This window comes from Rattus rattus, chromosome 9 (genome assembly GCF_011064425.1).
Source record: "Rattus rattus isolate New Zealand chromosome 9, Rrattus_CSIRO_v1, whole genome shotgun sequence".
NCBI classification, from domain to species: Eukaryota; Metazoa; Chordata; class Mammalia; order Rodentia; family Muridae; genus Rattus; species Rattus rattus.
In genome coordinates this window covers 55,484,304-55,506,462 of record NC_046162.1, presented here as the reverse complement: position 1 = coordinate 55,506,462, position 22,159 = coordinate 55,484,304, and the positions used below count along the sequence as shown (strand labels likewise).

The 22,159-nt window shown below is 55.6% G+C and overlaps 1 protein-coding gene across 3 annotated transcripts in view; it reads left to right on the top strand.

Moving 5' to 3' along the window:
• Positions 1-22,159, top strand: part of Rara (retinoic acid receptor alpha) — a 45,305-nt gene that overhangs the window by 6,994 nt on the left and 16,152 nt on the right. Inside the window, exons 1-3 of one of the 3 annotated variants that reach the window (XM_032912614.1) lie at positions 3,145-3,355; positions 12,415-12,583; positions 15,016-15,568. In XM_032912614.1, coding sequence (XP_032768505.1) covers positions 15,391-15,568 — 178 coding nt within the window. In that variant the 5' untranslated portion in view covers positions 3,145-3,355; positions 12,415-12,583; positions 15,016-15,390. Of the gene's footprint in view, positions 1-3,144; positions 3,356-12,414; positions 12,584-15,015; positions 15,569-22,159 lie in introns of those variants that run through there. The other 2 variants (XM_032912615.1, XM_032912613.1) reach the window with 2 other exon arrangements.

The window sequence follows — 22,159 nt, the reverse complement described above, 5'->3', positions numbered from 1 at the left end:
CCCAACCCCAGCAGTCAGTGCTCTTAACTGCTGAGCCATCTCTCCAGTTTTCTATCCTATAAAAATGGAAACAGGACCCCTGTTAGACTGAGGTGACTGTGGGAAGTGTACCTGTGAGGTAAATAATCTGGGGGCTGGGGAGGAGGAAGTTGAGGCTGGTTCTACCAGGCACCTCCCTCTCACCTCGCCCACCTTCAGGTGGTCTGAGAGAGACATTCTTCCCCCATGCCTACTTCAGATCCTGCTTAGTGCTTGGATGTGTGTGTGCTATGCCGCCTCTCTCTCCCTCCTGTCTGTAGGCTGTTCTCAAACATCTAATCCCCCTGCTTCCGCTTCCGGAGTGCTAGATGCCGAGATTATGTATATGTACCACACCGGACTTGATGCTGGTCTTTGGTCAGTCTGTTTTGAAACAAGGTCTTACTCCGTAGCCATGACTACATAGCCTAAACTGGCCTTGAACTCAAACGGTGCTCCTGCTGCAGCTTCTCAAGTGCTGATGTTAGAGGGTGCAGTGTGGGCAACCACACCTGGCTCGGTGCTCTTTTTAAGGAGTTGCTCAAGCTGTCACTCCTTAGAGGACTAGGAGCTGTCACTGGACAGTTATTACCTGTCTGAACCCAGTGAGGGACTGACTTCTTGTCTTGGGAAACCAGTGCTTCCCCCAACCCCCACAGACTGTCTCCTGCTTGCAGGGATAGTGGAGGCCCTAGGAGCGCCCTGGGCCCTTCTCTTCTGCTAGCCTCTTGCTGTATTCTGAGTATTCTGTTCCTGAAACAGGGTCCCTGTTTGAAGGGTGTGAGAACCCCGTTTTCAGACCAACACAGCCACTGCTGTGGACTCATGACTCCTGGCCCCCAAGCTAGGGACCTCTTCTGATCCTGCAGTCATGCTTGGGTAGGCCTGGACTTTGGACCTGTGGTGCCCCGGGCATGAAGGAAGTTTCCCAGAGTGTGTAGGGTGTGTGTCCGATCTTGTGTCTGACTCCTGTAGGAAGTGGTTTGTGTGAGCATGGGCTTTTCTCTTTCATCCCCATATGGACCTACGGCTGCATCAATTCGGAAGCACACTCCACTCTCCATCATGGCTTTGTGGGTGTGTGTGCGTGTGTGTGTGTGTGCTGGGTGTGCATATATATGAGGTGCACATAGTCACACCATGAATATGTGTGGGATTATGCATTTGTTCCAGGGTGTGTGTACAAGAACATTCTCATAGGCTGGCAGGTAAGCCTGAAGTGTGTACAAGAATGGACCCCCCTGGGCACACACCGTTAATCCCACCACTCAAAAGGCAGAGGCAGGCAGATCTCTGTGAGTTCAAAGCCAGCCATGTCTACTGATCAAGTACCAGTACAGCCAGGACTACACAGAGAATCCCCTGTCTCAACAAGAAAGAAAGAAAGAAAGAAAGAAAGAAAGAAAGAAAGAAAGAAAGAAAGAAAGAAAGAAAGAAAAAAGAGAGGAAAAAGTGTACCTGAATCCATTTGCTGGCAGGTGTGCTGTCCGTGTGGGAGGCAGTGTAATTCTATGCATGCACCTACCTGGTAAGATCTAGGCTAGGAGGAGGCTATGGGAATTAGAGGTGGACTGACCCTAGGCCACCCTCTTAGCCAAGGTTCCTCACTTGTTTGAAGGCTCCTGATGATTGTGGGACTCTGGCCTAAAGGCTTGGTGAGGGCACCGGAGGGGGTGCGTGGAAGGGAATGGGTTAAGCGTCGGCCTCCACATCTGGGAGCCATTGACGCATTCTTGCCTGCTGAGCGCATGTTTGTGGATGGATCTGGACCGGACAGATCGGGGCGGGGCGGGATAGAGGGGCTGGGCGGGTGGTTCGCACCGGCGGAAATCCAGACAGGAGCGGGAGACTGCTCTAGCCCAGCGGGCGGCTGCACCGCTTTGCCGAGTTTTCCCTTGCGTCCGACCTCTAGGCAGAGTGTCCCACGGACCTGACCTGTGCTACCTTCCAAGGCCGCCAGAGCAGAGCCAGAGAGAGACAAGCAGATACTCCAGTTCTAGACCCGGTTCAGACACTCATGCAACCGTGGACAAAATGCTATGTGGGCCTCGGACCTCCTGTTCCTAGTCTGAAAATCCGGACACAGGATTAGACTGAGCGTCTCTAGGGTGGAGGCCTGGGTGTGTGGCACTTCCCTTTCCAGTGGGATGTCCTGTGGGGGGCACTTGCCACTTCTCTGCCCAGGAACTCGGTGAGGGAGGCACTGCACGGTGGACCCACCCTCCTCCAGTGCAGTGCTGAAGGTGGAAACGTTAACCTCCCTGGCTGGCCGGGAGGGGGGTTGTGACAGTTGGGGATCGAGGTCTGCAGATGGAGTGTGATTCAGATCCTGTCCTCCTGGAACAACCATGAACTGCCCTCGGCCCTCAAGTGGGAGTGTTCTAGAATGGAGGGGGACTCCTGGCCGTCCCAAGACCTGACTTGGGGTGACCATACTTATAGCTACTCGGAGGGATTCAGTTGGGCTAGAAATTTCCTCTCATCCACTCAAGTCCGGAGAGGTGTTTGGGAAAGACGAGAGATGTTCTTATGGGGAAGGCGGTCTTCTCTTTGTACTCCGGGATTTTGCAGACGAGAAAATATTAAAGTCTAGAGGAGCGAAGTGTTTTGCTCAAGGTCAGATAGCTTTCAGTTTCAGCTGACCCCGGAGGATTGTGATTAGGAGAGACAGAGACTTGACAGCTGGGGCAGGAGTCAGTGCGTTCTCCACATTACACTCCTTTCTTCCCAGGTTTAGTAAGTGTGTGTGATGTGTGTGTGTGTCGCTGAGTGTGGGCGTGTGGCGGGGGGCGGGGGGGGAAGAAGGGAGTGTGTGTAGGATACCGCACCCTGAGGTTCTTTCTCCGCCGTGTCGTATTTTTATTTTTTTCTCTGAACTTCACACACACCCCTTCTCGCTCTCAATCTCTTTCTGGCGTGTTGAGGGAGGGATTCTCCCAGATTCCCACGGTCCAGCCACCAGCTGGAAGCGTCTCCTTTAAGACTCGCCCTTCCCTAGGTCTATTAAGGAGAGAGGGGCGGGTGTGAGCTTGAGAACCCGCCCCCGGTTAGTGATTGGCCCGTGGCGTGCAGGGGCGGACCTGCGGCAGGGGGGCCTCCCTCCCACCCCAGCTCCATACCCTCCGCCCCCCCAGTCTAGGGCTCCGGGTAAAGTTTCAGCCTCTGCACGTGACTCGCCATGGCCGCTGCCGTCGCCCCGCGCCCCTGAGCTGCGGCCCCCCGGACGGCTCCTCTTCGAAGACCCCAAACCCCTGACGCCGGGCAGCGCCGCGGCGCCTGCTTGGGGCAGACCCTGTGCCCGCAGACGCGCAGACGGGTTGCATCCCCTCGCTTCGAGGTAACCTCTCCCCTGGAACCCTGGGGAACCCTCGGCTCTCTCACACATCGGGGCCCGGTGGCCCGCTCTGGACCGGAGCTGCGGGCGGGGACTGGGTGCCGGGCGGTTTCGACGGGGACCTGGGGTTTCCTGGACTTCCCAGCCTGCCGCTGGCGTGTCCGGGGTTGGGGAGCCCCGTCTACGCCGCGTCTTCGCGCGCACAGCCTTGAGGCTTCTGCGGCCGTCTGCCGCGCGTGTCCCCGGCGCTCCAGCCGTGGCAGATCCACTGCTGGGAACTCTTTTCTCTTCAAAACCAAACCAAACAAAAAGACTTCTTGAAACCTGTTTGGGGAGAGATCAGATGCCCAACGGACTAGCCCCCTCCTACTCTTTCTCCTGTTACCTGAGCCGCCCTGTGGTTTGGGGAGAATCAGCCAGGGGCCCACCCCCACCAGAGGGAACTGGCTGGGGGGGCGGGGCCCGCTCAGCTGGTGTCTCGGTCGGAGTGTGGGGGAGCCGTCAGAATTGGGTGCGGGAGCCAGAGCAGTTGAGTGAGACGCGCCTGAGTCTTGTGTTACTTGGGGGTTGTGGAAGCCTTTTGGGGTGAGGGAAGGACAGAATAGACTGGCCGACCTTGCTTCACTGAGGATGTCTGGGATTTAGTGCCACCCACGAGGCTTGGAAGCTGCTAGCCAGATGTGTGTATGTTGAGGGGTGGTTGGCAGATCAGTTTAACTGTGTCTCCTTTTCTCTCTGGGCACTGCCCTGCTGTATTACTGTTCGTGGGAAAGGGGGTCAGATCCCCCAGTGTGCTAGGCTGGGGGTGGGGGTTAAGTCATATGGAAATAATTTAAAAAGCAACAACAACAACAACAAACTGTCTTGAGAAGTTTCTTGCCCTCCCCCACCACTATTCATCCCGTCTTGGATAGGGTGCCCAGCACGTTGGCATGTAAGAGATGGTACCCCCTGCTCCTTACCTGGTGCCAGCTTCCGAGTCTGCAGCCAGATTGCTACCTTCTGCCTTGGACCGTGTGCACATGTATGTGTGTGTGTTCTCCAACAGAATCGTTTCCCGTTGCTCTTTACCCAACTCTTAGTTCTGCTCCTGATCCCCTCACCATCCTGGGCACAGGCAGGGCTGAGGCTGTTCACCCTTTTTCTCCATCTGAATGCTTCACGGGGCAGAACTTGAGCCTGGGTTGGTGGGAATTATCCAGTAAGGGCTCTGATGTGCAGCGAGGAAATCAGGGCTCAGACCCCTCAACTCCTCCAACTCCTCCAGGGCTTTGTATGGAGTTGAAGCTGAAGAAGGCCCCAGATTGGAGTAGGGGTGGCCTGGAGCCTTGGGGCTTCCCCTAGGAGGGGTGGAGAAGAGTGTGTGTGTGGGGGGTGGGGGTCGTCGGATAAGAGGTTTTGGAGTTATACCTGTAGCTCTTCCTCCTGAAGAATAGGGGGGATGTGGAGTCACAGGGTTCATTTCTGTGGAAGACTGTACTCTGGGAGGGGCTGGCACATCAGTACTGCCTGGGAGTCTGGGCCATGAAGCAGAGAGGTCAGTGGGGTCAGACTCAAGTGGGCCCTTGGGAGCCTATGACGGTGGAGGGTGTGAACCTGTGGTATATGCAGAGGAGAGAGAGAAGCTGGTGGCAGTTCTGAGAAGCCCCTGGGCTGGGAATTAGCATTGCCCTACTATCTTTCTCCCCATCTCCCCCCACCCCCACTCCTGACCCTGAATGCACCTGCTGCCACCCTGGGGTCCCTTTCTTAGTTCACCTCCTACTCCTAACCATGTGGCAACCTGGCAGGAAGCTAGCTGGAGCTCATCCTGATCACCCTGTGCCTCCTCCGATGGGCACAGTCACCCACACATGCCATGACGTTGTTCCTGTCAGCCCGTGTAGTGAGGGGGGGGTGAGGACACTTGAGTGGCCTTCAGGTCTGCTTGGGGGACATTGACACAGACTCTTCTGTTAACCATTTGCTCTCCGAAGCTGGCTCCTGCCTTCTGGGATTTTTCTTACCAGGTGACTCTGTTCAAAAGCTCTGAGGTTTTTAGATGAATGGTCTTCAGAGTTGGGTGATAATGCAGGCAGGGCGTGATCCCTGACCCCTGGGATGCCTGAGCAGGGAAGGATCCTTTCTCAATTGTAGGGGCCACCGTGAGCTGAGCCCTCGGAAGGGTCTGCTGGGGAGTTCTGCTGGGATGCAGGGTGATGGGCGGCTGAGGAAGGTAATCCTATCCCTTTGCAAGTAAGTACAATAATTCACTCCCAGCACCCCATCCCTGTCTGGTGGTGGTGGTTTTAGGAGTGTGAGAAGCTGTGGCAAGAGCCTCTGGCAAGATGACCAAGGTTGTCTTGACTTACCAAGTCTTGGGAAAGAAATGTGGCCACTGATACCCCCAGCTTGCAGAGGCTTTGGCTCCACATCCTAGCTGACGCCTGCTGTCTTTCCTCCTGTGTTTCCCTCCACCCTCCTGCTGCTGTCTGGAGCCCACACGCTTTCTGTGGGCTGTGGGGGCAGGGCAGGGTCTGGATCTCCTTGTGTGTTCAGGAGGTGTTCTGGGAATTGGCAAGATCGGTTGAGGGTGTCTGGGTGTCCCTGCAGGGTGGGCGGCATGAGGGGACCTGGCCCAGAGTGTGAGAATATGTCAGTGTGTGTGTGTGTGTGTGTCCCTAGTCTGGTTTGGGTGTGGGTGTCTCTTGCTTCGTCTGGCTCTTGTCTGACTCTTGCCTCCCTCCCTGGTCCTCACACCCCTCCTTGGATCTCCCCCCCCCCAAAAAAAAAAAGCTGGGACCGCCTGCCTTCTCCTCTCTCTGCAACTGGAACCTCCCTTGCCTGTTCCAGGAATTTACTAAGGAGGAGGAAGAGGCAGGCAGGCAGGCAGGCAGACAGACCTCCCACACTCTGGTCCGCCCGCCCAGCCTGGCATGGTAAGGAGGATGAAATAGGTGTTGTGGTAGGTTTTGCCTGGCTTCCCGGCTTCTTCCATCAATAAAGGGGCTGCCTCCTGCAGAGGTTCGAGACTGCCCTGAGATACCTCCTTCCATTTAGCATCTCCCCCCCCAAAGCCCCCTGCTGGACCTCCAGGCTCCACACACAGTCCCAGGAGCTGATGGGGGGATTAGGCTGCTGCCAGCATGGCCAGCACCTGTTGCCAGCCCCAGCCTTGTAACTGGAGCTGGCCACTGAGGGGCTGCAAAATGACAGGTGGAATTTCTGCAGCCAGCCCCCGGCCTCAGCTGGATACCTCTTTCAGGTTGGAACTAGGGAAGCCCATCCCCCCCACCTCCCAGTGTCAACCTAATGGGAGCCCAGATGCACCTATCCTGCCTGAGGGACCCCTTTATGCCCTATCATTGGCTGCTGTACAGTTAGGCAGCCCTCCTTCAAGTTCTTAGAGCTCTTGACAGGAGTGAGCGTGTGTGTGTGTCTGTGTGTGTGTGTGTGTGTATACGTACATGGGGGGCAGATGGGGTGGTTCTCTTAATGTTTTAATTGCATAAAAACTGGGAGCTCAGCTCTCGGCCGGTGGGGAGTCTGGGGCTGGCTGGCCGCCCGGTTTGAGCTAAATATAGCCTGGGACATCTGCAGAGAAGGGGAGGGGAGTGGAGGGAGGTTCCATTCCCCTCACCTCAGCCAAGGTGCCCTCGTCTGGGCGGGCACCTTGGAGCGGGGAGCGGGGATTCCTCAGCACAAAGGGCAGGGGAGTGGTGGTGGGGACTGGACGTTTGGGAATTTGCCTGCTTGGAGGCCAGCAGAAAACCAAAACGAACCCGTAGGCTCAGGACCAGGAGACCCGTGTGAGTGAGGTACATGGGTTAGGTCCCCTGGTCCTGGCTCCCTCTTCCCCAAAAAGTTGTCTAAGGTCAGGCAGCCTCAGTGTGTCACGGTGACCTACTCATTGTGTGCCTGTGAGTAGATACCTATGAGGTGGCCCCTCCCGGCCCCTCCCCCGGGAGCATCTGCCCTTTGGGCCCTACTGCAGGTCCCCAGCCCTTCTGTCCCTTGCCCCACAGGAATCGAGACTTGAGAAGGGGAAGCTGTGGCACGGAGTTCTCTGATCTCCAGTCACGGCAGGAAGTGGAGAGGAGGGGGGAGGAGGAGGGAGGTAACCTTGAGTGGCAGGTGGAGGAGGAGGGCTCTGTGAGCCCTGTAAATGAACTGACCGTGCACACAGTGGTGGGGAGTGGCCACCCTCCCATCTGATCCCGCTTCTCTCCAGCTCCAGGTGGGGGAATGTTGGGGAACGACAGCTGATTCCCCAAGGGCTGCAAACTCTCCTGTCAGCACCCCCCTAACAGCGAGAAAAAAAATGTCTTCCTGTCACGTGCCTATCACTTCCTGTCCCACTGTGGTTCCTGGGATGTTTGTTGTTGGTTGCCATGGTGATGGCCGCCGTAGGCACTACCCCTGGTTTTTGTGGGGAGGGACCTGCCCCTCCCCTCAAGGCCCACAATTGGAAGGGGGGGCACTTGGGAGGCCCGACTAGGGGGCCCTTTCAAGCTGAGTCTGTGTGTGTGGTCTCTGACGACTCAGGTCCCTTAGGGCCCTCAGACTTCTGTCTGTGGGAAGCAGTCACAGCCACCTACTCAGACTGTGTTGGGAAGACTGACTTGTGGCCATGATTGTGTGAGACTGATTTAGTAGCCGCATCCCTTCAGTCTGGGTCCTTCTGCCTCTTCAGACCTCACTTCATAGACCCTTGCCTTCCTCTCTCTCCTTCCTTCCTCCCTGGGGAGTTTGCGGCTTCTTAGGATCCAAGTTGGAATATACAGGACTCTGGGCCACTGGGTCCCTGGTGTTTTATGGCCACTTGGTTCTCCTGCTCACAGCCACACGAGCCTCTCTCTGGTTGAGCAAGAAGGGGAGGTCCAAGAGCTCAGTGACCAGATTTTCCCACCTAATGTGGGCTTCTCTGCTGCCTAGGGTTGGAGGAGGGAAGAGATTCCCCCTGATTCTTGCTGGACTGAGGGGCTCCCTGTAGAGTAGGAAGTTCCTGGGGGGTCCTAGGGTGTGGAGTTGTGGGGCAGGGAACAGTCTGACTCAGGCCTGGTCTGGGGTCAGAGCCAAAAGGATATCCTGAGGTAGGAGGGGGTGTTCCTGGCTTCCCTGCAGCTTGGGTCCCCGGAGAGGGATGATGGGAGGGGACTGGTAGCATCTAGTTCTATTGGCACTGTGCCCTAGGATTCAGAGCGTAGCGGGCTGGGGTTGGGGCTGGACTGAGGCAATGAGTGGGCACTGGTGGAGCCCACCCCTTACTTGCTGTTGGTCTGTCTGCTTCTCCGCTCACCCCCCCACCCCTTCCTCTAATTATGACTGAATTGTGCATGGTGGAGAGTAGGTGGGGGGGGCAGCTGCCAAGGTGAGGGTGGGGAAAGCCCCGTGCCAAGCTGGGCTTGTACATAGGTGATTTCCAAGCTGGGGGGTCCCCTTGGTGCCCCTTTGGTCCTCTATAGACAGTTACTGTTGTACCGTCCACACACTCCTGTGGTCTGGCTGTGACCAAGGCAGGCTCTCTTCTTCCTCTTCCTGTTTTCTTCCTTCCTCATGGGTTGGCCCCCTTCTTCCTGTAGGCCTGGGCTGCCCCCTGGCCTTTCACCTACTCTCTGTTTCCATGGAAGGCCCAGTTACAGTCCTGGTTCTTGATGGGTCCCTCAGCTATCCTGGGCATGGGAAATCTTGCATGAATGAATGATTGGATGAGTGATTGGACGAATGAATAAACGTGTACCTCAGAAGCTCTGGGGTATGGGGCAGAGCCCCTACATCTTTTTCTTGTGCCCAGCTTGTTGGGCTTCTATTGTCTGATTGATCTTGTCCGTTAGCCATTCCCAGCTGACATGTGGAGCTGGGGCAGAATTTGGGGTTTTGCGGAGTATAAAATTAGAGATGTATCAGAGCCATTCTTGTGGGGTGAGGTGCCGTACCCTAGAGCTGCTGGCAGCATTGGCACCCAGCAACAAAACACTTGTGTTTTGTTACCTCGCTGAACCCTGGAGGACGCGCTCAGGGCCTGGTTTGCCCGTCAGGCCTAGCTGTGAAGACAGACTCCTGCCGGCAGTGTGTAGGGCTGGCTCCTGGGAAAGAGGGGACCCTTCCACTTGGTCCTGTCCTTGACAGTCTTTTTCCTCAGTGAGGATGAACTTGCCTATGAGGAGGAGAATGGAGCTATGACTGGGGGTGGGGGTGGGGGGCTTGGGGAAAAGGGAGTTCCGGTCACAACTACTTCCCAACCCGGGGCCGCAGAGGACGAAGCTGAGTGGGGGAGGGGAGGAGGGGTTGTGGCTTTGTGTGTACGAGTATTTTTCCTGGAAAACTTATAAATAGTTCTAGCCCCACTGTTCTGGTTTGAAATCGGTCCTATCCTGCCCTGCCCCTGCCTGGCCAGCCCGTCTAACTCCAGGCAGGGTAGGGGGGTTCCAAAAGATGAAGGGCTCCTTCTCTGCTGGGCTGGAGGCCCTCCCACCCGAGTCAAGTTTGCGTTCTGCGTCTCATTTGAATATGATTCACTAATTGTCTAGAATGATTAGGAAACCCCCGTCTCCCCTTTCTTAAAACTCTTTAGGTTTTGCCCCTTCAGAAGGAACTGCTTGGGGCCGGGTTTGTAACGTGTTTGGTAATGTGCTGCCTACCATGCCCGAAGCCCTGTGTTCTAGGCGCCAGGTAAACCCATCATGGCGATCCAGGCCTACCTCCCCAGGATTCGGAGAGTAAGGGCCAGAGAAACAGAAACGTGAGGTCATCAGCTAGTTAGAGGCCAGCTTGGGCAGTAGACCCTGTGTCAAAAAATAAAAATAAAACAGAGGGAACGGCTTGACTTCTGTCTCTGGGGGAACCCTTGCTTTGAAGGAGCAGAGTGGAGAGGTTGAAGGGAGGCTGGGGAGGGGGGGCTCAGCTAGGTCTGGGGGGGCCTCTAACTTCTCTCTCCCCAGAACACGGGAGGAAATGGCCTATTTCTCTTCCCCTTCTCCCCTCCCCAAATCCAAAGATTTCCCTTTTTTGGTTTGTGAAATGCAAGAAGGGAATTTGGGAAAGGGTTGTGGTCAGGCCTCTGCCCACACCCCTGATATCCCTTTCCCCACAACCCTCCCCTCCGTCTGGGAGGAAGCAGATCCAGAAACATGGCTAAGGTTCCATGCTAGCCCTCTCCACAGATGCTGGCTCTGGCTGGGGGCAAGGCAACAGAGAGAAGCCAAAGGGCTCAGGGACCCCAGGTGATGGAGATGGGGGAGGGGGTGCTTAAGTGCTTTCCCTGCACCAGGCAGTGCTGGGTGCTCTCAAGGGAGACAGTTCACCGGCAAGTAAACATGCTTAGAGAGGTTAAGCCACTTGCCTAAGGTCACCCAGAGTGGCAGAGCTGAGATTTGACCCTTCAGACCTCCGGGTTTTTCTCTCCCATCTTCCTGGCAGCCGTACGCAGCTCTATCTCTCTTTTTTTTTTTTCCTTTTGGTTTGTTTGTTTCTAAAGTGTGAAACTCTAAGAGTGTGGTGCACAAAGTGTATGTGTGTGTGCATGCGCGTGCAAGGGATTCAGATAACTTGGAGGGATTAAAGGACCTAGTAAGGAGGTGGTGCGTGGCCGGCAACATGCCTCCCACCCCTTTTTTTTCTGCTGGGCTTAGTGGATTGGAGGCCCAGGTCTGTGGTTTTCTCTCTAATGGCAGGGCGCCTGTGAAACAGTGGAGGTTGCTGGCAGAGGGTGGAGGTTAGGTGTGGGTAACTTGTTTTCCCTCTTTGATGCTGGTTTAAACTCTCTTGCCTGGGTACAAGGGGCCAGGGACCAGGCATCTCTGTGAGGGTCATGGCTCCCAAAGGACCTTCCAAGCTCCACCCCATCTCCCTTGCCTATCCCTCATCCCTGGTCAGCCTGGCCCATGGCCCATTTCCGTGACCTTTGTCCCTGCCCTCACTGGAGAGCCCTTCCTCCTCTGTCAGGGAGCTGAACAACTTTGTACTGAAGTTGAGGCCCAGCTGGGTCAGTTACTAGAGGAGCTGAGGCCTTCCAGAACCTTCCCTGGAGGTGTGTGTTTGGGGGTAGGCCGGTAAGCCCGATCCAGTTTTAACCTCTTCAGGGAGAGACTTGACGAGGCATGTTGTAAGGTAGATATCATCAGTCTTCTCTGTGGGCAAAGCTGGATTCTAGAATATGAAAGACTGGGCCTCAAAAGTCGAAGCTAAGTATCACCACCACCCTCCCCCCCCCAAAAGCCAGGTCAGGATGCCTGGGGTTTGGAGTGAGCAGCTGTCTGGCTTCAGCCATGGTTCTGGTTGGCCTCTCTCTGGTCAGCTGCTTCCTAGGCCTCACCTGTATGGAAGTACGCCTCCGTGTAGACATGAACCCACAGGAGGGTTGAGGAATCCTGGGATATGTTGGTATGGGGTGGGGAGGGGGGGGCACAGCATAGGAGATGGCTCACAGAGAGGACCCAGAAGCATCTCCTTGTATGAGAAGAAGGCCAGGGTCCAGTAGGCCGTGTGGGGGCTGGGAACAAAACATGGACTTTGAGAGACTGTAAGGTGACAGTTGTCTATCTCCTCAGAGTGTGCACAGCCCCTGCACACAGGTCCTGAACTGTACTCATTGTGTGCTTGGGCCCAGGAGTGGAGAGGTGCTCTCCCTAGGCTGCCTCTGTTCGTACGCTTGCCTGGACAGACGGGGGCAGCAGGTGTGCTCTTGCCCGCCCAGGTGCCTTCCGTTGGCCTGTATGTGTGGGTTTCTGCAAGTGTGTGCGGTGTCTGTGCAGGGATCCAAGGGTAGACACTTGTTGATGAGGTCAACCAGCCCTCTTCCTCATGCCTGGTTCTTCAGCTCCTGTTCCTGTTGAGTAGAATCTCATGAGGGACTGGGGTCAGAGGCAGCTGGCTCTACGCGTGTCCCCTCCTCCCTTGCTTCTCTGACGTGAGTCATCAGCCTGTGAAGGGAAGGAGATGCCACTCTCAGGATTGAGGCCCAGTGGTTGGATTTCAGTAGAGATCCTGGTCTTTTAACACAGCTTAGATTTCATTCCAGAGGGAGCTGTTGTTTCTACTACCTGCTGGCCACTACCTGCCCCTTTTCTCCCTGTCTTCCTCAGTTGACAGAGAAGACACAGGCTGGGACAGTGAACAGAGGACACAGTACTCTTCCACAGTGGCCTTGGCAAGAACTGCCCCCATCCTCATCCTGGTCCCCAGCCAAATGCTGGTTATATATGCATCCCCCAGTCTCCAAGCTTAAGCCCGGAGCTTGGAGCTTGGAACCTGGTATGTCCTAAATTTGTGGTGTTAGGGATGGAGGGAGAGTGTTGGAAAGGGACGGTTCTTTAGGGCGTGCTCTCTCTCCCTCTCTGCCTGTCCCCCTCTCTTCCCCTCTCCCTCTCTCCCCTAAGAGTTTTACTGAGATATTAACTACAACCAATCACATCCACTAAAGCATACAGTCTTAAGCCCAAGCATGGCTGGTGCACACTTGTAATTCCAGTGCCCTGGATGTTGAGGCAGAGGGATTGCAAGTTCCGGTCAGCCTGAACGATTTAATACCGCGAGACCTTTCTCAAAAAGAAGCCAGAAAGACAAGCAGCGTGCAGCTGCATGGTTTTCATGCACTTGGAATCATGCACCCACTATCGCTTTTAAGGCACCACCCCAGAGCTCCCTCCCCTACCACGAGCAGTTACTTCTCATTTCCCTCACATTCACACCCCAGTTCCTAGTAACCACAAATCTATGCATGCAGATCTGCTTCTCCTGAACGTTCTTAGAAATGGAATCATACAACACACGGTCTTTGGCAACTCTACTGTTCTCAGGGCTTGGGCCATGTTATTGTGTCAGCTCCTTGTGTCTCTCCCTCCCCTCCCCACCCCCGCCCCCCTCTGGCCCAGAAAGAATCTGGTGTTAATCTAGTGTCAGTGTTTCTAACATTTTATTATCTGTTGCCCATTGATAGACATTGGGGTTCGTTTCACTGCCCCAGTCATGGTTGGTGCTCCTGCTTTGAACATTTACCACACAAGCCCTTTTGTGCCTGACGGCCTCGGTCTTGTTTTCTGGGTGGACACCGAAGGGTGGACTTGCTCTATGCCCTAGCACCATGCTTGAGTTTTTGAGGAACCCACCTAGCTGTGCTGCAAAGCAGTTGTAGCATTTGCCACTTCCACCAGCAGCGTGCGGATTCATTCCTACATATTCCCAACCAGTACTTCTTACCTGGCATATGTGTGTGTGTGTGTGTGTGTGTGTGTGTGTGTGTGTGTGTGTGTGTGTGTGTGTAGAGACCAGACGCTACTGGGATTGGGTGTCTCTCTCAATAGCTCTCTATCTTATTAATTTTTGAGATAGTGTCTCTGAGCAAACCTGGAGCTCACCGATTGAGTTAGGCTGGCTGGCCGGCAAACCTCGGGAATCCTCCTGGCTTTGCCTCTCGTGCACTGAGAGTACTGGTGTATGCCCCTGGGCCTGACTTTTTACAGGGCGGCTGGGTATCCAAAATTAGGCCCCGTTATTTTTGTAGCAAGTTGTTTACCAACAGAACCAAATCCCTGGTGTCTGTTAGCTGACCAGTCACAGTCAGCCTAGTGTGTGGACATTCGAGAGCGTTCTCGGGACCAGCACCTGACAGGAGAAAGGAAGGAAGTAAAGAGCGGGTTTTGATTGGCTGTGATTATTTTTGTGTTTCCTCTCTCTGTCCATCCGTCCATCCATCCACCCACCCACACACACACATACACGTGTGCCTGTACAGGGTATGTGTTTATGTCTAATCTATATTCAAACAGGCTTGAAAAGTCCTCAACTCTCTCTTCCTTCCTCTCTGCCCTGCTTCTGCCTACCTGGCTGAGTCAGGGAATCTGTAGGTCACAGCTGTGCACCTACCCCACGGTGCTGCCCGTGTATAGTCTCTGGCCTCAGCTGTTCCAGTGGGGTGTGGATCTGTGTATACTCTGGTGAGGGGAGCGGCTGGTCTTGCATCTCCTGTCCACCCACCAGCCCACCACCCCCATGTATTGCTTTTACAGATGGAAGTCCGATGAAGTCTGAACTTGGTCTCTCTTGCTGGGAACTTCCGTTCTGGGCAAGCCTTGTCTTCCTGACATAGGTCTTCCCAGGGCTACTGTACTGTTCTGCATTGGAGATGTTGCCTAGGAGACCTGGAGATCCGTTTCCCTGAATGCATAGAATTGGGTCTCCTCCTCAAGGGAGGGACAGACTGGCCTGGGATGCCAGGTTTAAGGGGGGAAGTGGTGTAAGAGAGGCCCCCCTAGCTTAGGAGTCATTTTTCTGAGAAGTGCCAATGTTTTAGGGAAGCGGTGTTCCCCCCCCCTCCCTGCCAGCACACGTTCTCTGTGTCTTGACCTCAGGTAACCCACACTGGGGGAAGGAGCGGCAGCTGCCTGCCTCAGCTGCAGGGATCTTTGGGGTTACACTGTGGACCCTTTCCCAAGCATTCTGGGTGAGAGGCTGTCCTGTACTCTGGGTCCTGTCCCCATATTCCCAGCCCGGTTGTGCTGTCCTGCCGTCCCCAGCAGTGTCTGGGCCCTGGTCCTAGGCTGGCGCTGCCAGCCAGGCATGGTGCCAGGTGTCTGCTCAGCTGGGTGCCACAGGAAAATCTCTGGCTGCCCAGGTTGGGGAGCGCCATGGGGAATCCCGTGTGCCTGCTCAGTGCCCACTTACCTGTGTCTTTCCTCTCTCTGCAGCATCACAGGACATGCCTCCCCCCAGCCACCTAGCTGGGGCCCTTCTGGGAGTGCCATCCTTTTTGATACCCTGAAGACCAGCTCTGGACCTTCCTACAAAAGTGTCAGCTCCCAGGACTGCTTAACCAAAGGACAGACTCTTGGGACATCCCCCAACCCACCTGGCCCCCCTGGCTAGGGAGGGGGCTCCAGAAGGCTGAAGTTGACTAACTTGGGACTGCTGCTCCAGGGACAGAAGGGGGTGGGGGTGGGCTGACCACCCAAACCCCCTCTGGGCCCAGGCCTCATGCCCCAAGGAAGAGAGACTGCGTGAAGCCCATCACAGCTGCCTGTCAGACTGTCTGCCTGCCCTTCTTCTGACTGTGGCCGCTTGGCATGGCCAGCAATAGCAGTTCCTGCCCGACACCTGGGGGCGGGCACCTCAATGGGTACCCAGTACCCCCCTACGCCTTCTTCTTCCCCCCTATGCTGGGTGGACTCTCCCCACCAGGCGCTCTCACCAGCCTCCAGCATCAGCTCCCAGTTAGTGGCTACAGCACACCGTCCCCGGCCAGTAAGTCTGCGTGGGGAGGCTTGGGGGAGGGGAGTGTGGAGGGTGGCCGGCCTCTGGATTTGGGCTCCTGGACACATCTGTTCTGCTGGGGAGACACGATTCGTGGCAAGGTCTTTTCTAGACCCGGGGTGACCATTGTGTGTAGGGGGTGGGGTGGGGCCTGAAGAAGGTCCGCAAGCCAATCGGTGGTTTTGATACTGGGGGTAGAGGAGAGGTGAAACCATTCTGTCCCTTCCCATGTCATTGTCCCCCTTTGTCTCTGTGTCCCTGGTGCTATGCTATTGAGTGCATTATAAATAGCTCTGAGGGGGAATGGATGCAGTGGCCGAGGTGGATAAACAAACCTCTCAACGTTGTTTGGTGGAAATGACAGCCCTACACAGTGAGCATGAACCCCCACCTCCACGCGCCCCCCCCTTCCCTCCCAGTACTCTGAGGGAAAGGGCTTCAAGACACAGTCCAGGGCAGCCCAGCACAGCTGGGGCCCTTGCTCGCCCCCTGCCAACTCCCCCGCCCCAGACGGACAGGGAGGGACTCCGTGGGGGCTTTCTGCCTGGACTCTGGCCTTGGACACATGCACAGGCTTGGCAGGGCTCGTGTTTTCTGCCTCTCCCCTCCACCACGAGGGTCACTCGTTAGCCGGGCGGGGGTCTCAGTGCCCTTCCCTAGCTGGTCAAGCCAGGTAGTGGGAGGTGGCGGTGGCTAGGGCCAGCTGGCAAAGTCCAGCCTTAGGGCCTGCCAGGCCGCTTACAGTAACTCTGGCCCCCAGGGCCTAGCTGGGCTCCAGGCCAGAGCCTTGGAGGAGGGATCTGGGCCCAGCCCCGGGCTGGAGGGAGTGGAAGCAGCAGAGCCGGCCATGGCTGGCTGGCCGGCTGGCTGGTCAGCTGCTGACCTGGGAAACGTGTCCCACCTCTCCTGGTTGGCAGGGACAGAGCACCCTGCTTGGCACCCACTGCCCCTCCCACAGCCACTGGCAAGCTGCCTGGCACCACTGCCCTGTGTGCCCGGCTGGGTTGGGTCAGTGCCCCCTTCTTGGTGTGGGGGCAGCGCTCTTTCCCCAGAGCCAGGGAGTCTCTTTGTCCCTGGGGCAGGCTCTGGCTGGGCGCCTCACTGCCCACAACTGGCTGTCTGCCCACAGCCACCATTGCTTCCTGGATCACCGCCTTTGGCTTTGTCGCAGCCCCCTCCCTTCCAGGCCCCACCAGCCTTCAGGAGCAGGTAGTCAATGCCCATGCGCCTTTAAGGCTTCAGTCCTTTATGCTGTAGGCTAGGGAGTGGACAAGTGCTACCTCAGTTTCCGTAAGCCTCCACCTTCCTCTCTGCCTTTTTTCCTCTCCACCTTACACAGGAGAGTCTGAGAATCCCCTACTGTGCTCTGGTTTTCTGGTGTCTGGGCTAATGAGGAGAGCAACCTCTGGGGCTCAGAGTCACTGGGGATTGGGCGAGGACACCTTCGTAAAAATGTTCCCTGCATTTGAAGGGAGTGAGAGCTCACATTGTCGGCCATCCCAGAAGCTGGAAGAATTATACTTTCTTTGAGGGTGGGGTTTTCAGACAGAAAGGAAAGCGGGTGGTGGCGGTGGTAGCGGAGGATGCCTTTTGCCCCGGAAGCAGAGGCAGGTGGAGGAGCTCTAAGTATAAGGCTAGCCTGGTCTACAGACCAAGTTCGAGGACAGCCAGGGCTATGCAGAGCAACCCTGTCTTGAAAAACAGAACCAAACAAAAACAAACCAAAGAGGAAGGAGAGGAGAGGAGGAGAGGAGTGAGGGAGTCCTCCAAACTACGTCACAGGGGGCTGGGCAGATGAACCTGACTCACTGGAAGGCTTCAGGGGGATTTAGGATCTGACACTATGAGAGGAAAAAGTAAATTCTCTGCCCTCCCCCTGAGTGTTGCAAGCTCCTTCCTCTTTCTTAGAGGTGGGTGGGGTGAGCCCCCACCCTGGTAACCTACTTCTAGGGTGGAGTACCCATTTTTCGGGCAAATGGCACCCTTCTTTGGCTTTCTCCACCCAGGTTAGGCAATGCCCTCTTCCTGCCCCATCCTCTGTGAGCTTGTGGGTTTCCCACCCCTCCCCCTCTCCTAGTAAACAACAACAGTCTCTACCTCTCTCCTCCCCAGCCTCTGAGCACCTTCTAGGACCAGGGACCAGATGCCTTGGGTCTGAGACAACCCTCTCCTTCAGGGCTCCTGGTGCCTGGAAACAGCTGAAAGTTTTACAGCTTTCTAGCCCTCAGGACTAGGCCACGGGGTCAGGGAGTTCCTGGAGGTGAGAAGCAAGGTCTTCTCTTCCATCTCTGCCCGCAGCAGTGATTCGATGCCCTGGGGACCTTCCAGGCTCCCTGCTCCAGTCCCACACAGCACATCGCTGTGGAGATGGGCGCCCCTGCCTGGGCCTCTTGCAAGGTCGCACCTTAGGTGTGTTGTATGTACTCTTCAGAGAGCAGGTGACCTGTGGGAGGGCCGAGGCCTCTCCAGGTCACTGTGGGGAGAGCTAGGTATTGTCCTACTGGGAGTCTCCTTGGGAACCTGGGTGGAGGCCTGAGAGATAGCACAAGACTCCTGTCCCTTTGGCGCTTGGCCCCCGAAGCCTGTTTACTGTGGAGGTTTGCGCTTCTCTGTGCAGCGTGAGGAGGGTCAGGGTTGTGTGTTCTTTGGGAGGAGGGGGTCAGGGCTGAGAAGGGGGGGTTAATGGCTTGTGTATACTGGGTGAAACCAGTGTGTTTGCAGAGAATCAAATCCTGAGCTGGGGAGGGGAACGTCGTCAGTCGGGCTGGGGGGTGGGCAGGCCTGATTTAGGGCAGAGGCGTCCTGGTGTGAGGGCTTCAGGGGGGTTCGGCCTTCATAATGCGCTGGGGAGAAGAAGAGCACCGCCTCTAAGGTTCTTGTGTCTCCAGGCCTGAGGGCCCAGGGGTGAAGCTCATTGGCTTCTGCACCTTTGGAATTCCTTGGGCTTCAGGGGTGAAAACGTAGACACCCGTGTCACTTCCTCGTGGATCCCCTGGCTTTGTTTCCTGGTCTGTAACACAGGGGCATATTACCAGATACCTAAGAGGGCCAAGTGAGGTGAACTCATCCGGGAGGACACTTGGTGTATGCCTGGCATGTGACCCAGTAGAATGGGAGCCTGGTGAGAACCTACTGTGGGTAGGGACATTATCTGCGCCTTAAAAGAACACCAAGCCATCTGGACTGTTTCAGTGGAGTCAGTCACCTTGTACTCGTGTATAGAGGAAGGAGGGCAGAGGAAGCCAGAGTACAGCAGAACCATCCTGGGAGCTGTCAATCAGGCCCTTGGCCTGCCACCCAGATAGGCAGCTTTAGGAGGAGACTGTGGGGGACATTCTGGGGCCGGTAGAGATTATTGGGGCCTTATCACCACCATTGTTGAATCATTGTTGAATCTTGAAACCCTGCCTCTGACTCCCCCCCCCAGTAGGGGGCGCAGACAAGGCCACCCCCTCACCCCCGGCCGCCCCCTCCTCCGTGTTGGGTTTTGAGACTGGAAAGATAAGAGGGCCCAGGGAAGATCTCCATCCTGTCCTAGAAGCCGTGGACACAATCTGTTCACACCCCCACCCAACCCTACTCTGCCCTCTAGCAGTCTGTGAGCTTGCAGAACTCGGCAACCTCCCTCCTCCCCCTCATCCCCCGACAGACTCCGAAGGAACAGAGTGTAAAAGCCATAGTTGTTATTCATATTTTGTTGCAATTTGTGTCGCGGGGGGCAGGGAAGTTGGAAGCAATCAATAGAGGAGTTAGGACAGGAACCTCAAAGGGTGGTAACAGATTTTCCTTCTACTCGTTGGCTGGGTTCTTGTCTAGATATGGGGATGTGCTCCCCTCCCCCTCCCTGCCTCGGGAGCCCAGGCCTAGGGGAACCTGGGAAGGAAGCCCAGAGGAAGGAGGAGGGGGTGTGCCTGTCTCTTCATCCCTTGCTCTGCTACTTCCTGAGGCTTGCAGACTTGACCGTTCTTCCTTGCTGGTTCACACCCGGCACAATAGGAAGGATGACCTGGAGGAGGCGGGTACTGCCTAGGTGTGCCTTGCTTGGGGGTCCAAACTGCAGAGTCAGCCAAAAGACCTACACGGGGGTTTTCATTGAAAATAGAGTTCCTTGACTATCTGTCTTCCAGGAGGCTCTCTCAGGGTAGGATTCCAGCACAGACTGGGGGGAGGGACACAGGGAAGGAAGCCTGTCTTCCTCTTAGGCCTGTCAGGGCCTCAGGCATTATATCCACCTCTTACCAACCTCTCAACAAGGGATGTGTGTGCCATGGGGCCGTGCCAGTGCAGCCTTTGTATATGTGTTGAGGGTGGGGTGTGTGTGTGTGTGTGTGTGTGTGTGTGTGTGTGTGTGTGTGCGCGCGCGCAGGGTAGCATCAGTAAAAAGAGGAATTGGGAACCTCCAAATAATGTTAGAACAGTATCCTCCTACCCCTCTGTAGTCAGGATAGACTGGGGGTCCCTTTGCCCTGGTAGTGGTAGCATTAGTGACTCAGGTCCTCCCCTGCCCAGCTGGACCCCAAGTTGCTGAAAGTGTCATTCAGCTTAAAGTCGAATACCTGCATCCCTCCTCGCTCCGGGGCCAAAAATCTTTCAAGTCAGCTCTGCCGGTGCAGCCTTGGGCAGGTCATTGAACCTTTCTCAGAATCTCTTTGCCCTTCTGGTCTGTCTCTGGTAGGCCACTTGCTGTGAGGCCGCAGTAACCTGCTTGTTGGTTGTGGCCTTCAGTAGCTTCAAGTACCTTGAAGAGCAGTGGGGGTGGGGCGGGGGTTGTGGGGCTGGGTATTGTCTTGGAGATGGACACCCTGTATCAGGCCCTGATGTCTGTCTGGCACACAGCCTAATGTCGTCCCTCTGTCCCTGGGGCAGAGGAGGGAGCCCTGTTTGGCACTGGCACAGGCTGGAGGTGGTGGCGGTGGCAGCCATGAGGATTCAGCCCACATCTGCTGAGGGCTTTGCTAAGCATAAAACCCTGGTGAGGGGGAGCTGGGAATGGGAGATGGGACTGAGCAGGGTGAGGCCACAGCCTGCTAGCCACTGCCAGCCAGTATCCCAGCTCCTGCTGCAGGCCAGAGCCTCCAGTCCTCCTCCTTCCTGTCACTGCCCCCAGGACACTGTGTTCCTCCTTGACCTGCTTCTTGACCTCATGGCTGCCAGAGCAGACATCTTACCCCAGCCTTTCTGTCTAGCTTCGGAAATCCTGTTCCTCCTTCAAGGGACCTTTGGTTTTCTTTTTTTCTAAAGTCGGAGATCTTGAATGAGGATTCTTCCCAGAATCCTTCACAGATGTTCCTATCCTCATCAGTCTCCTCCCTCCTCTGAATGCCTGTGACTCACATTCTCTCTCTGTCTCTCTGTCTGCCTGCCTGCCTGTCTGTCTCTCATCTTTCTACCATAAAGTTACTTCTCCGAATTCTATACTGAGTTTTTGCTATTTGTGAGACCTTTGCCTGACCATGAAGGACGAGAGTCTCCGGCTCCTTTTGCATCTTGAAGCTATGAGCACACAGCGTCCACCGCATCCCTGGCGCCAGGAGCTGCATCAATATAAAGGGCGTCCACGCCAAGGCCTCGCATTTGCCCTGGGCCTTCATTTGCAAGCCTCTGCCCTCTCTCAGGAGTCCAGCAGTTTCCCTCCTGCAGTCAGTAGACTCCCTGCTGTCTCAGGTCATTGGATCACCTAGAACTGGAATTAGGAATGGTTGTGAGCCACCATGTGGGTGCTGGGAATTGAACCATGGTCCTCTGGAAGAGTAGCCATTGGCCTGAACTGTTGATGTTTCTCTCCAGCTTACACACACACACACACACACACACACACACACACACACACACACACCCCACGCCTGGTTGGCCTGGAATTCAGAGAGATCCATCAGCACCTACCTTGTAAGTGCTGGGATTAAAGGTGTATGTATATCACCACACCCCTTGAAGATTGTCCTCGGACACCCACCCACGTGCTGTAGCATACATACACAATAAATGAGATGGTGTTTTAAAATGAGCCCACCCTCCTCCTCCTCTATTACCCCTGCTTAAACTAAGCCAGCCTTTGCTGTGTGTAGGATTACCATAGCGACTTGCAACCAGACGTTCTTTTTCTTTTTGCTTTTTTTTTAAAAGACAGGATTTTCCTGTGTAGCCCCTGGTTGTTCTGGAACTAGCTCTGTAGACCAGGCTGGCGTCGAACTCATAGATCCGCCTGCCTCTGCCTCCTGAGTTCTGGGATTGAAGGTGTGCATTAGCATGCCTGGCCTCTAACTGGACATTCTTGCCCTCTTGCTAACTCATTCTTCGTAACCTGGAAGGCTCTTCTCGTGCTATCATGGAATCTAGCCTCGCCTTTACTTAACCTTCAAGCCTACAAACCCATCTGGTCTGGGCTGGCTTTAACTTACTCTCCGCTGGCCTGGTTTTATACGTTCTCCTATGGACTTTTCTTTCTGTTTTCTTTTGTGTGTGTGTGTGTGTGTGTGTGTGTGTGTGTGTTTTGTTTTGTGTTTTGAGACGGGGTTTCTTCATATAGCCCTGGCTGTCCAGAACTCACTCTGTACACCAGGCTGGCCTCAAACCCACAGAGAG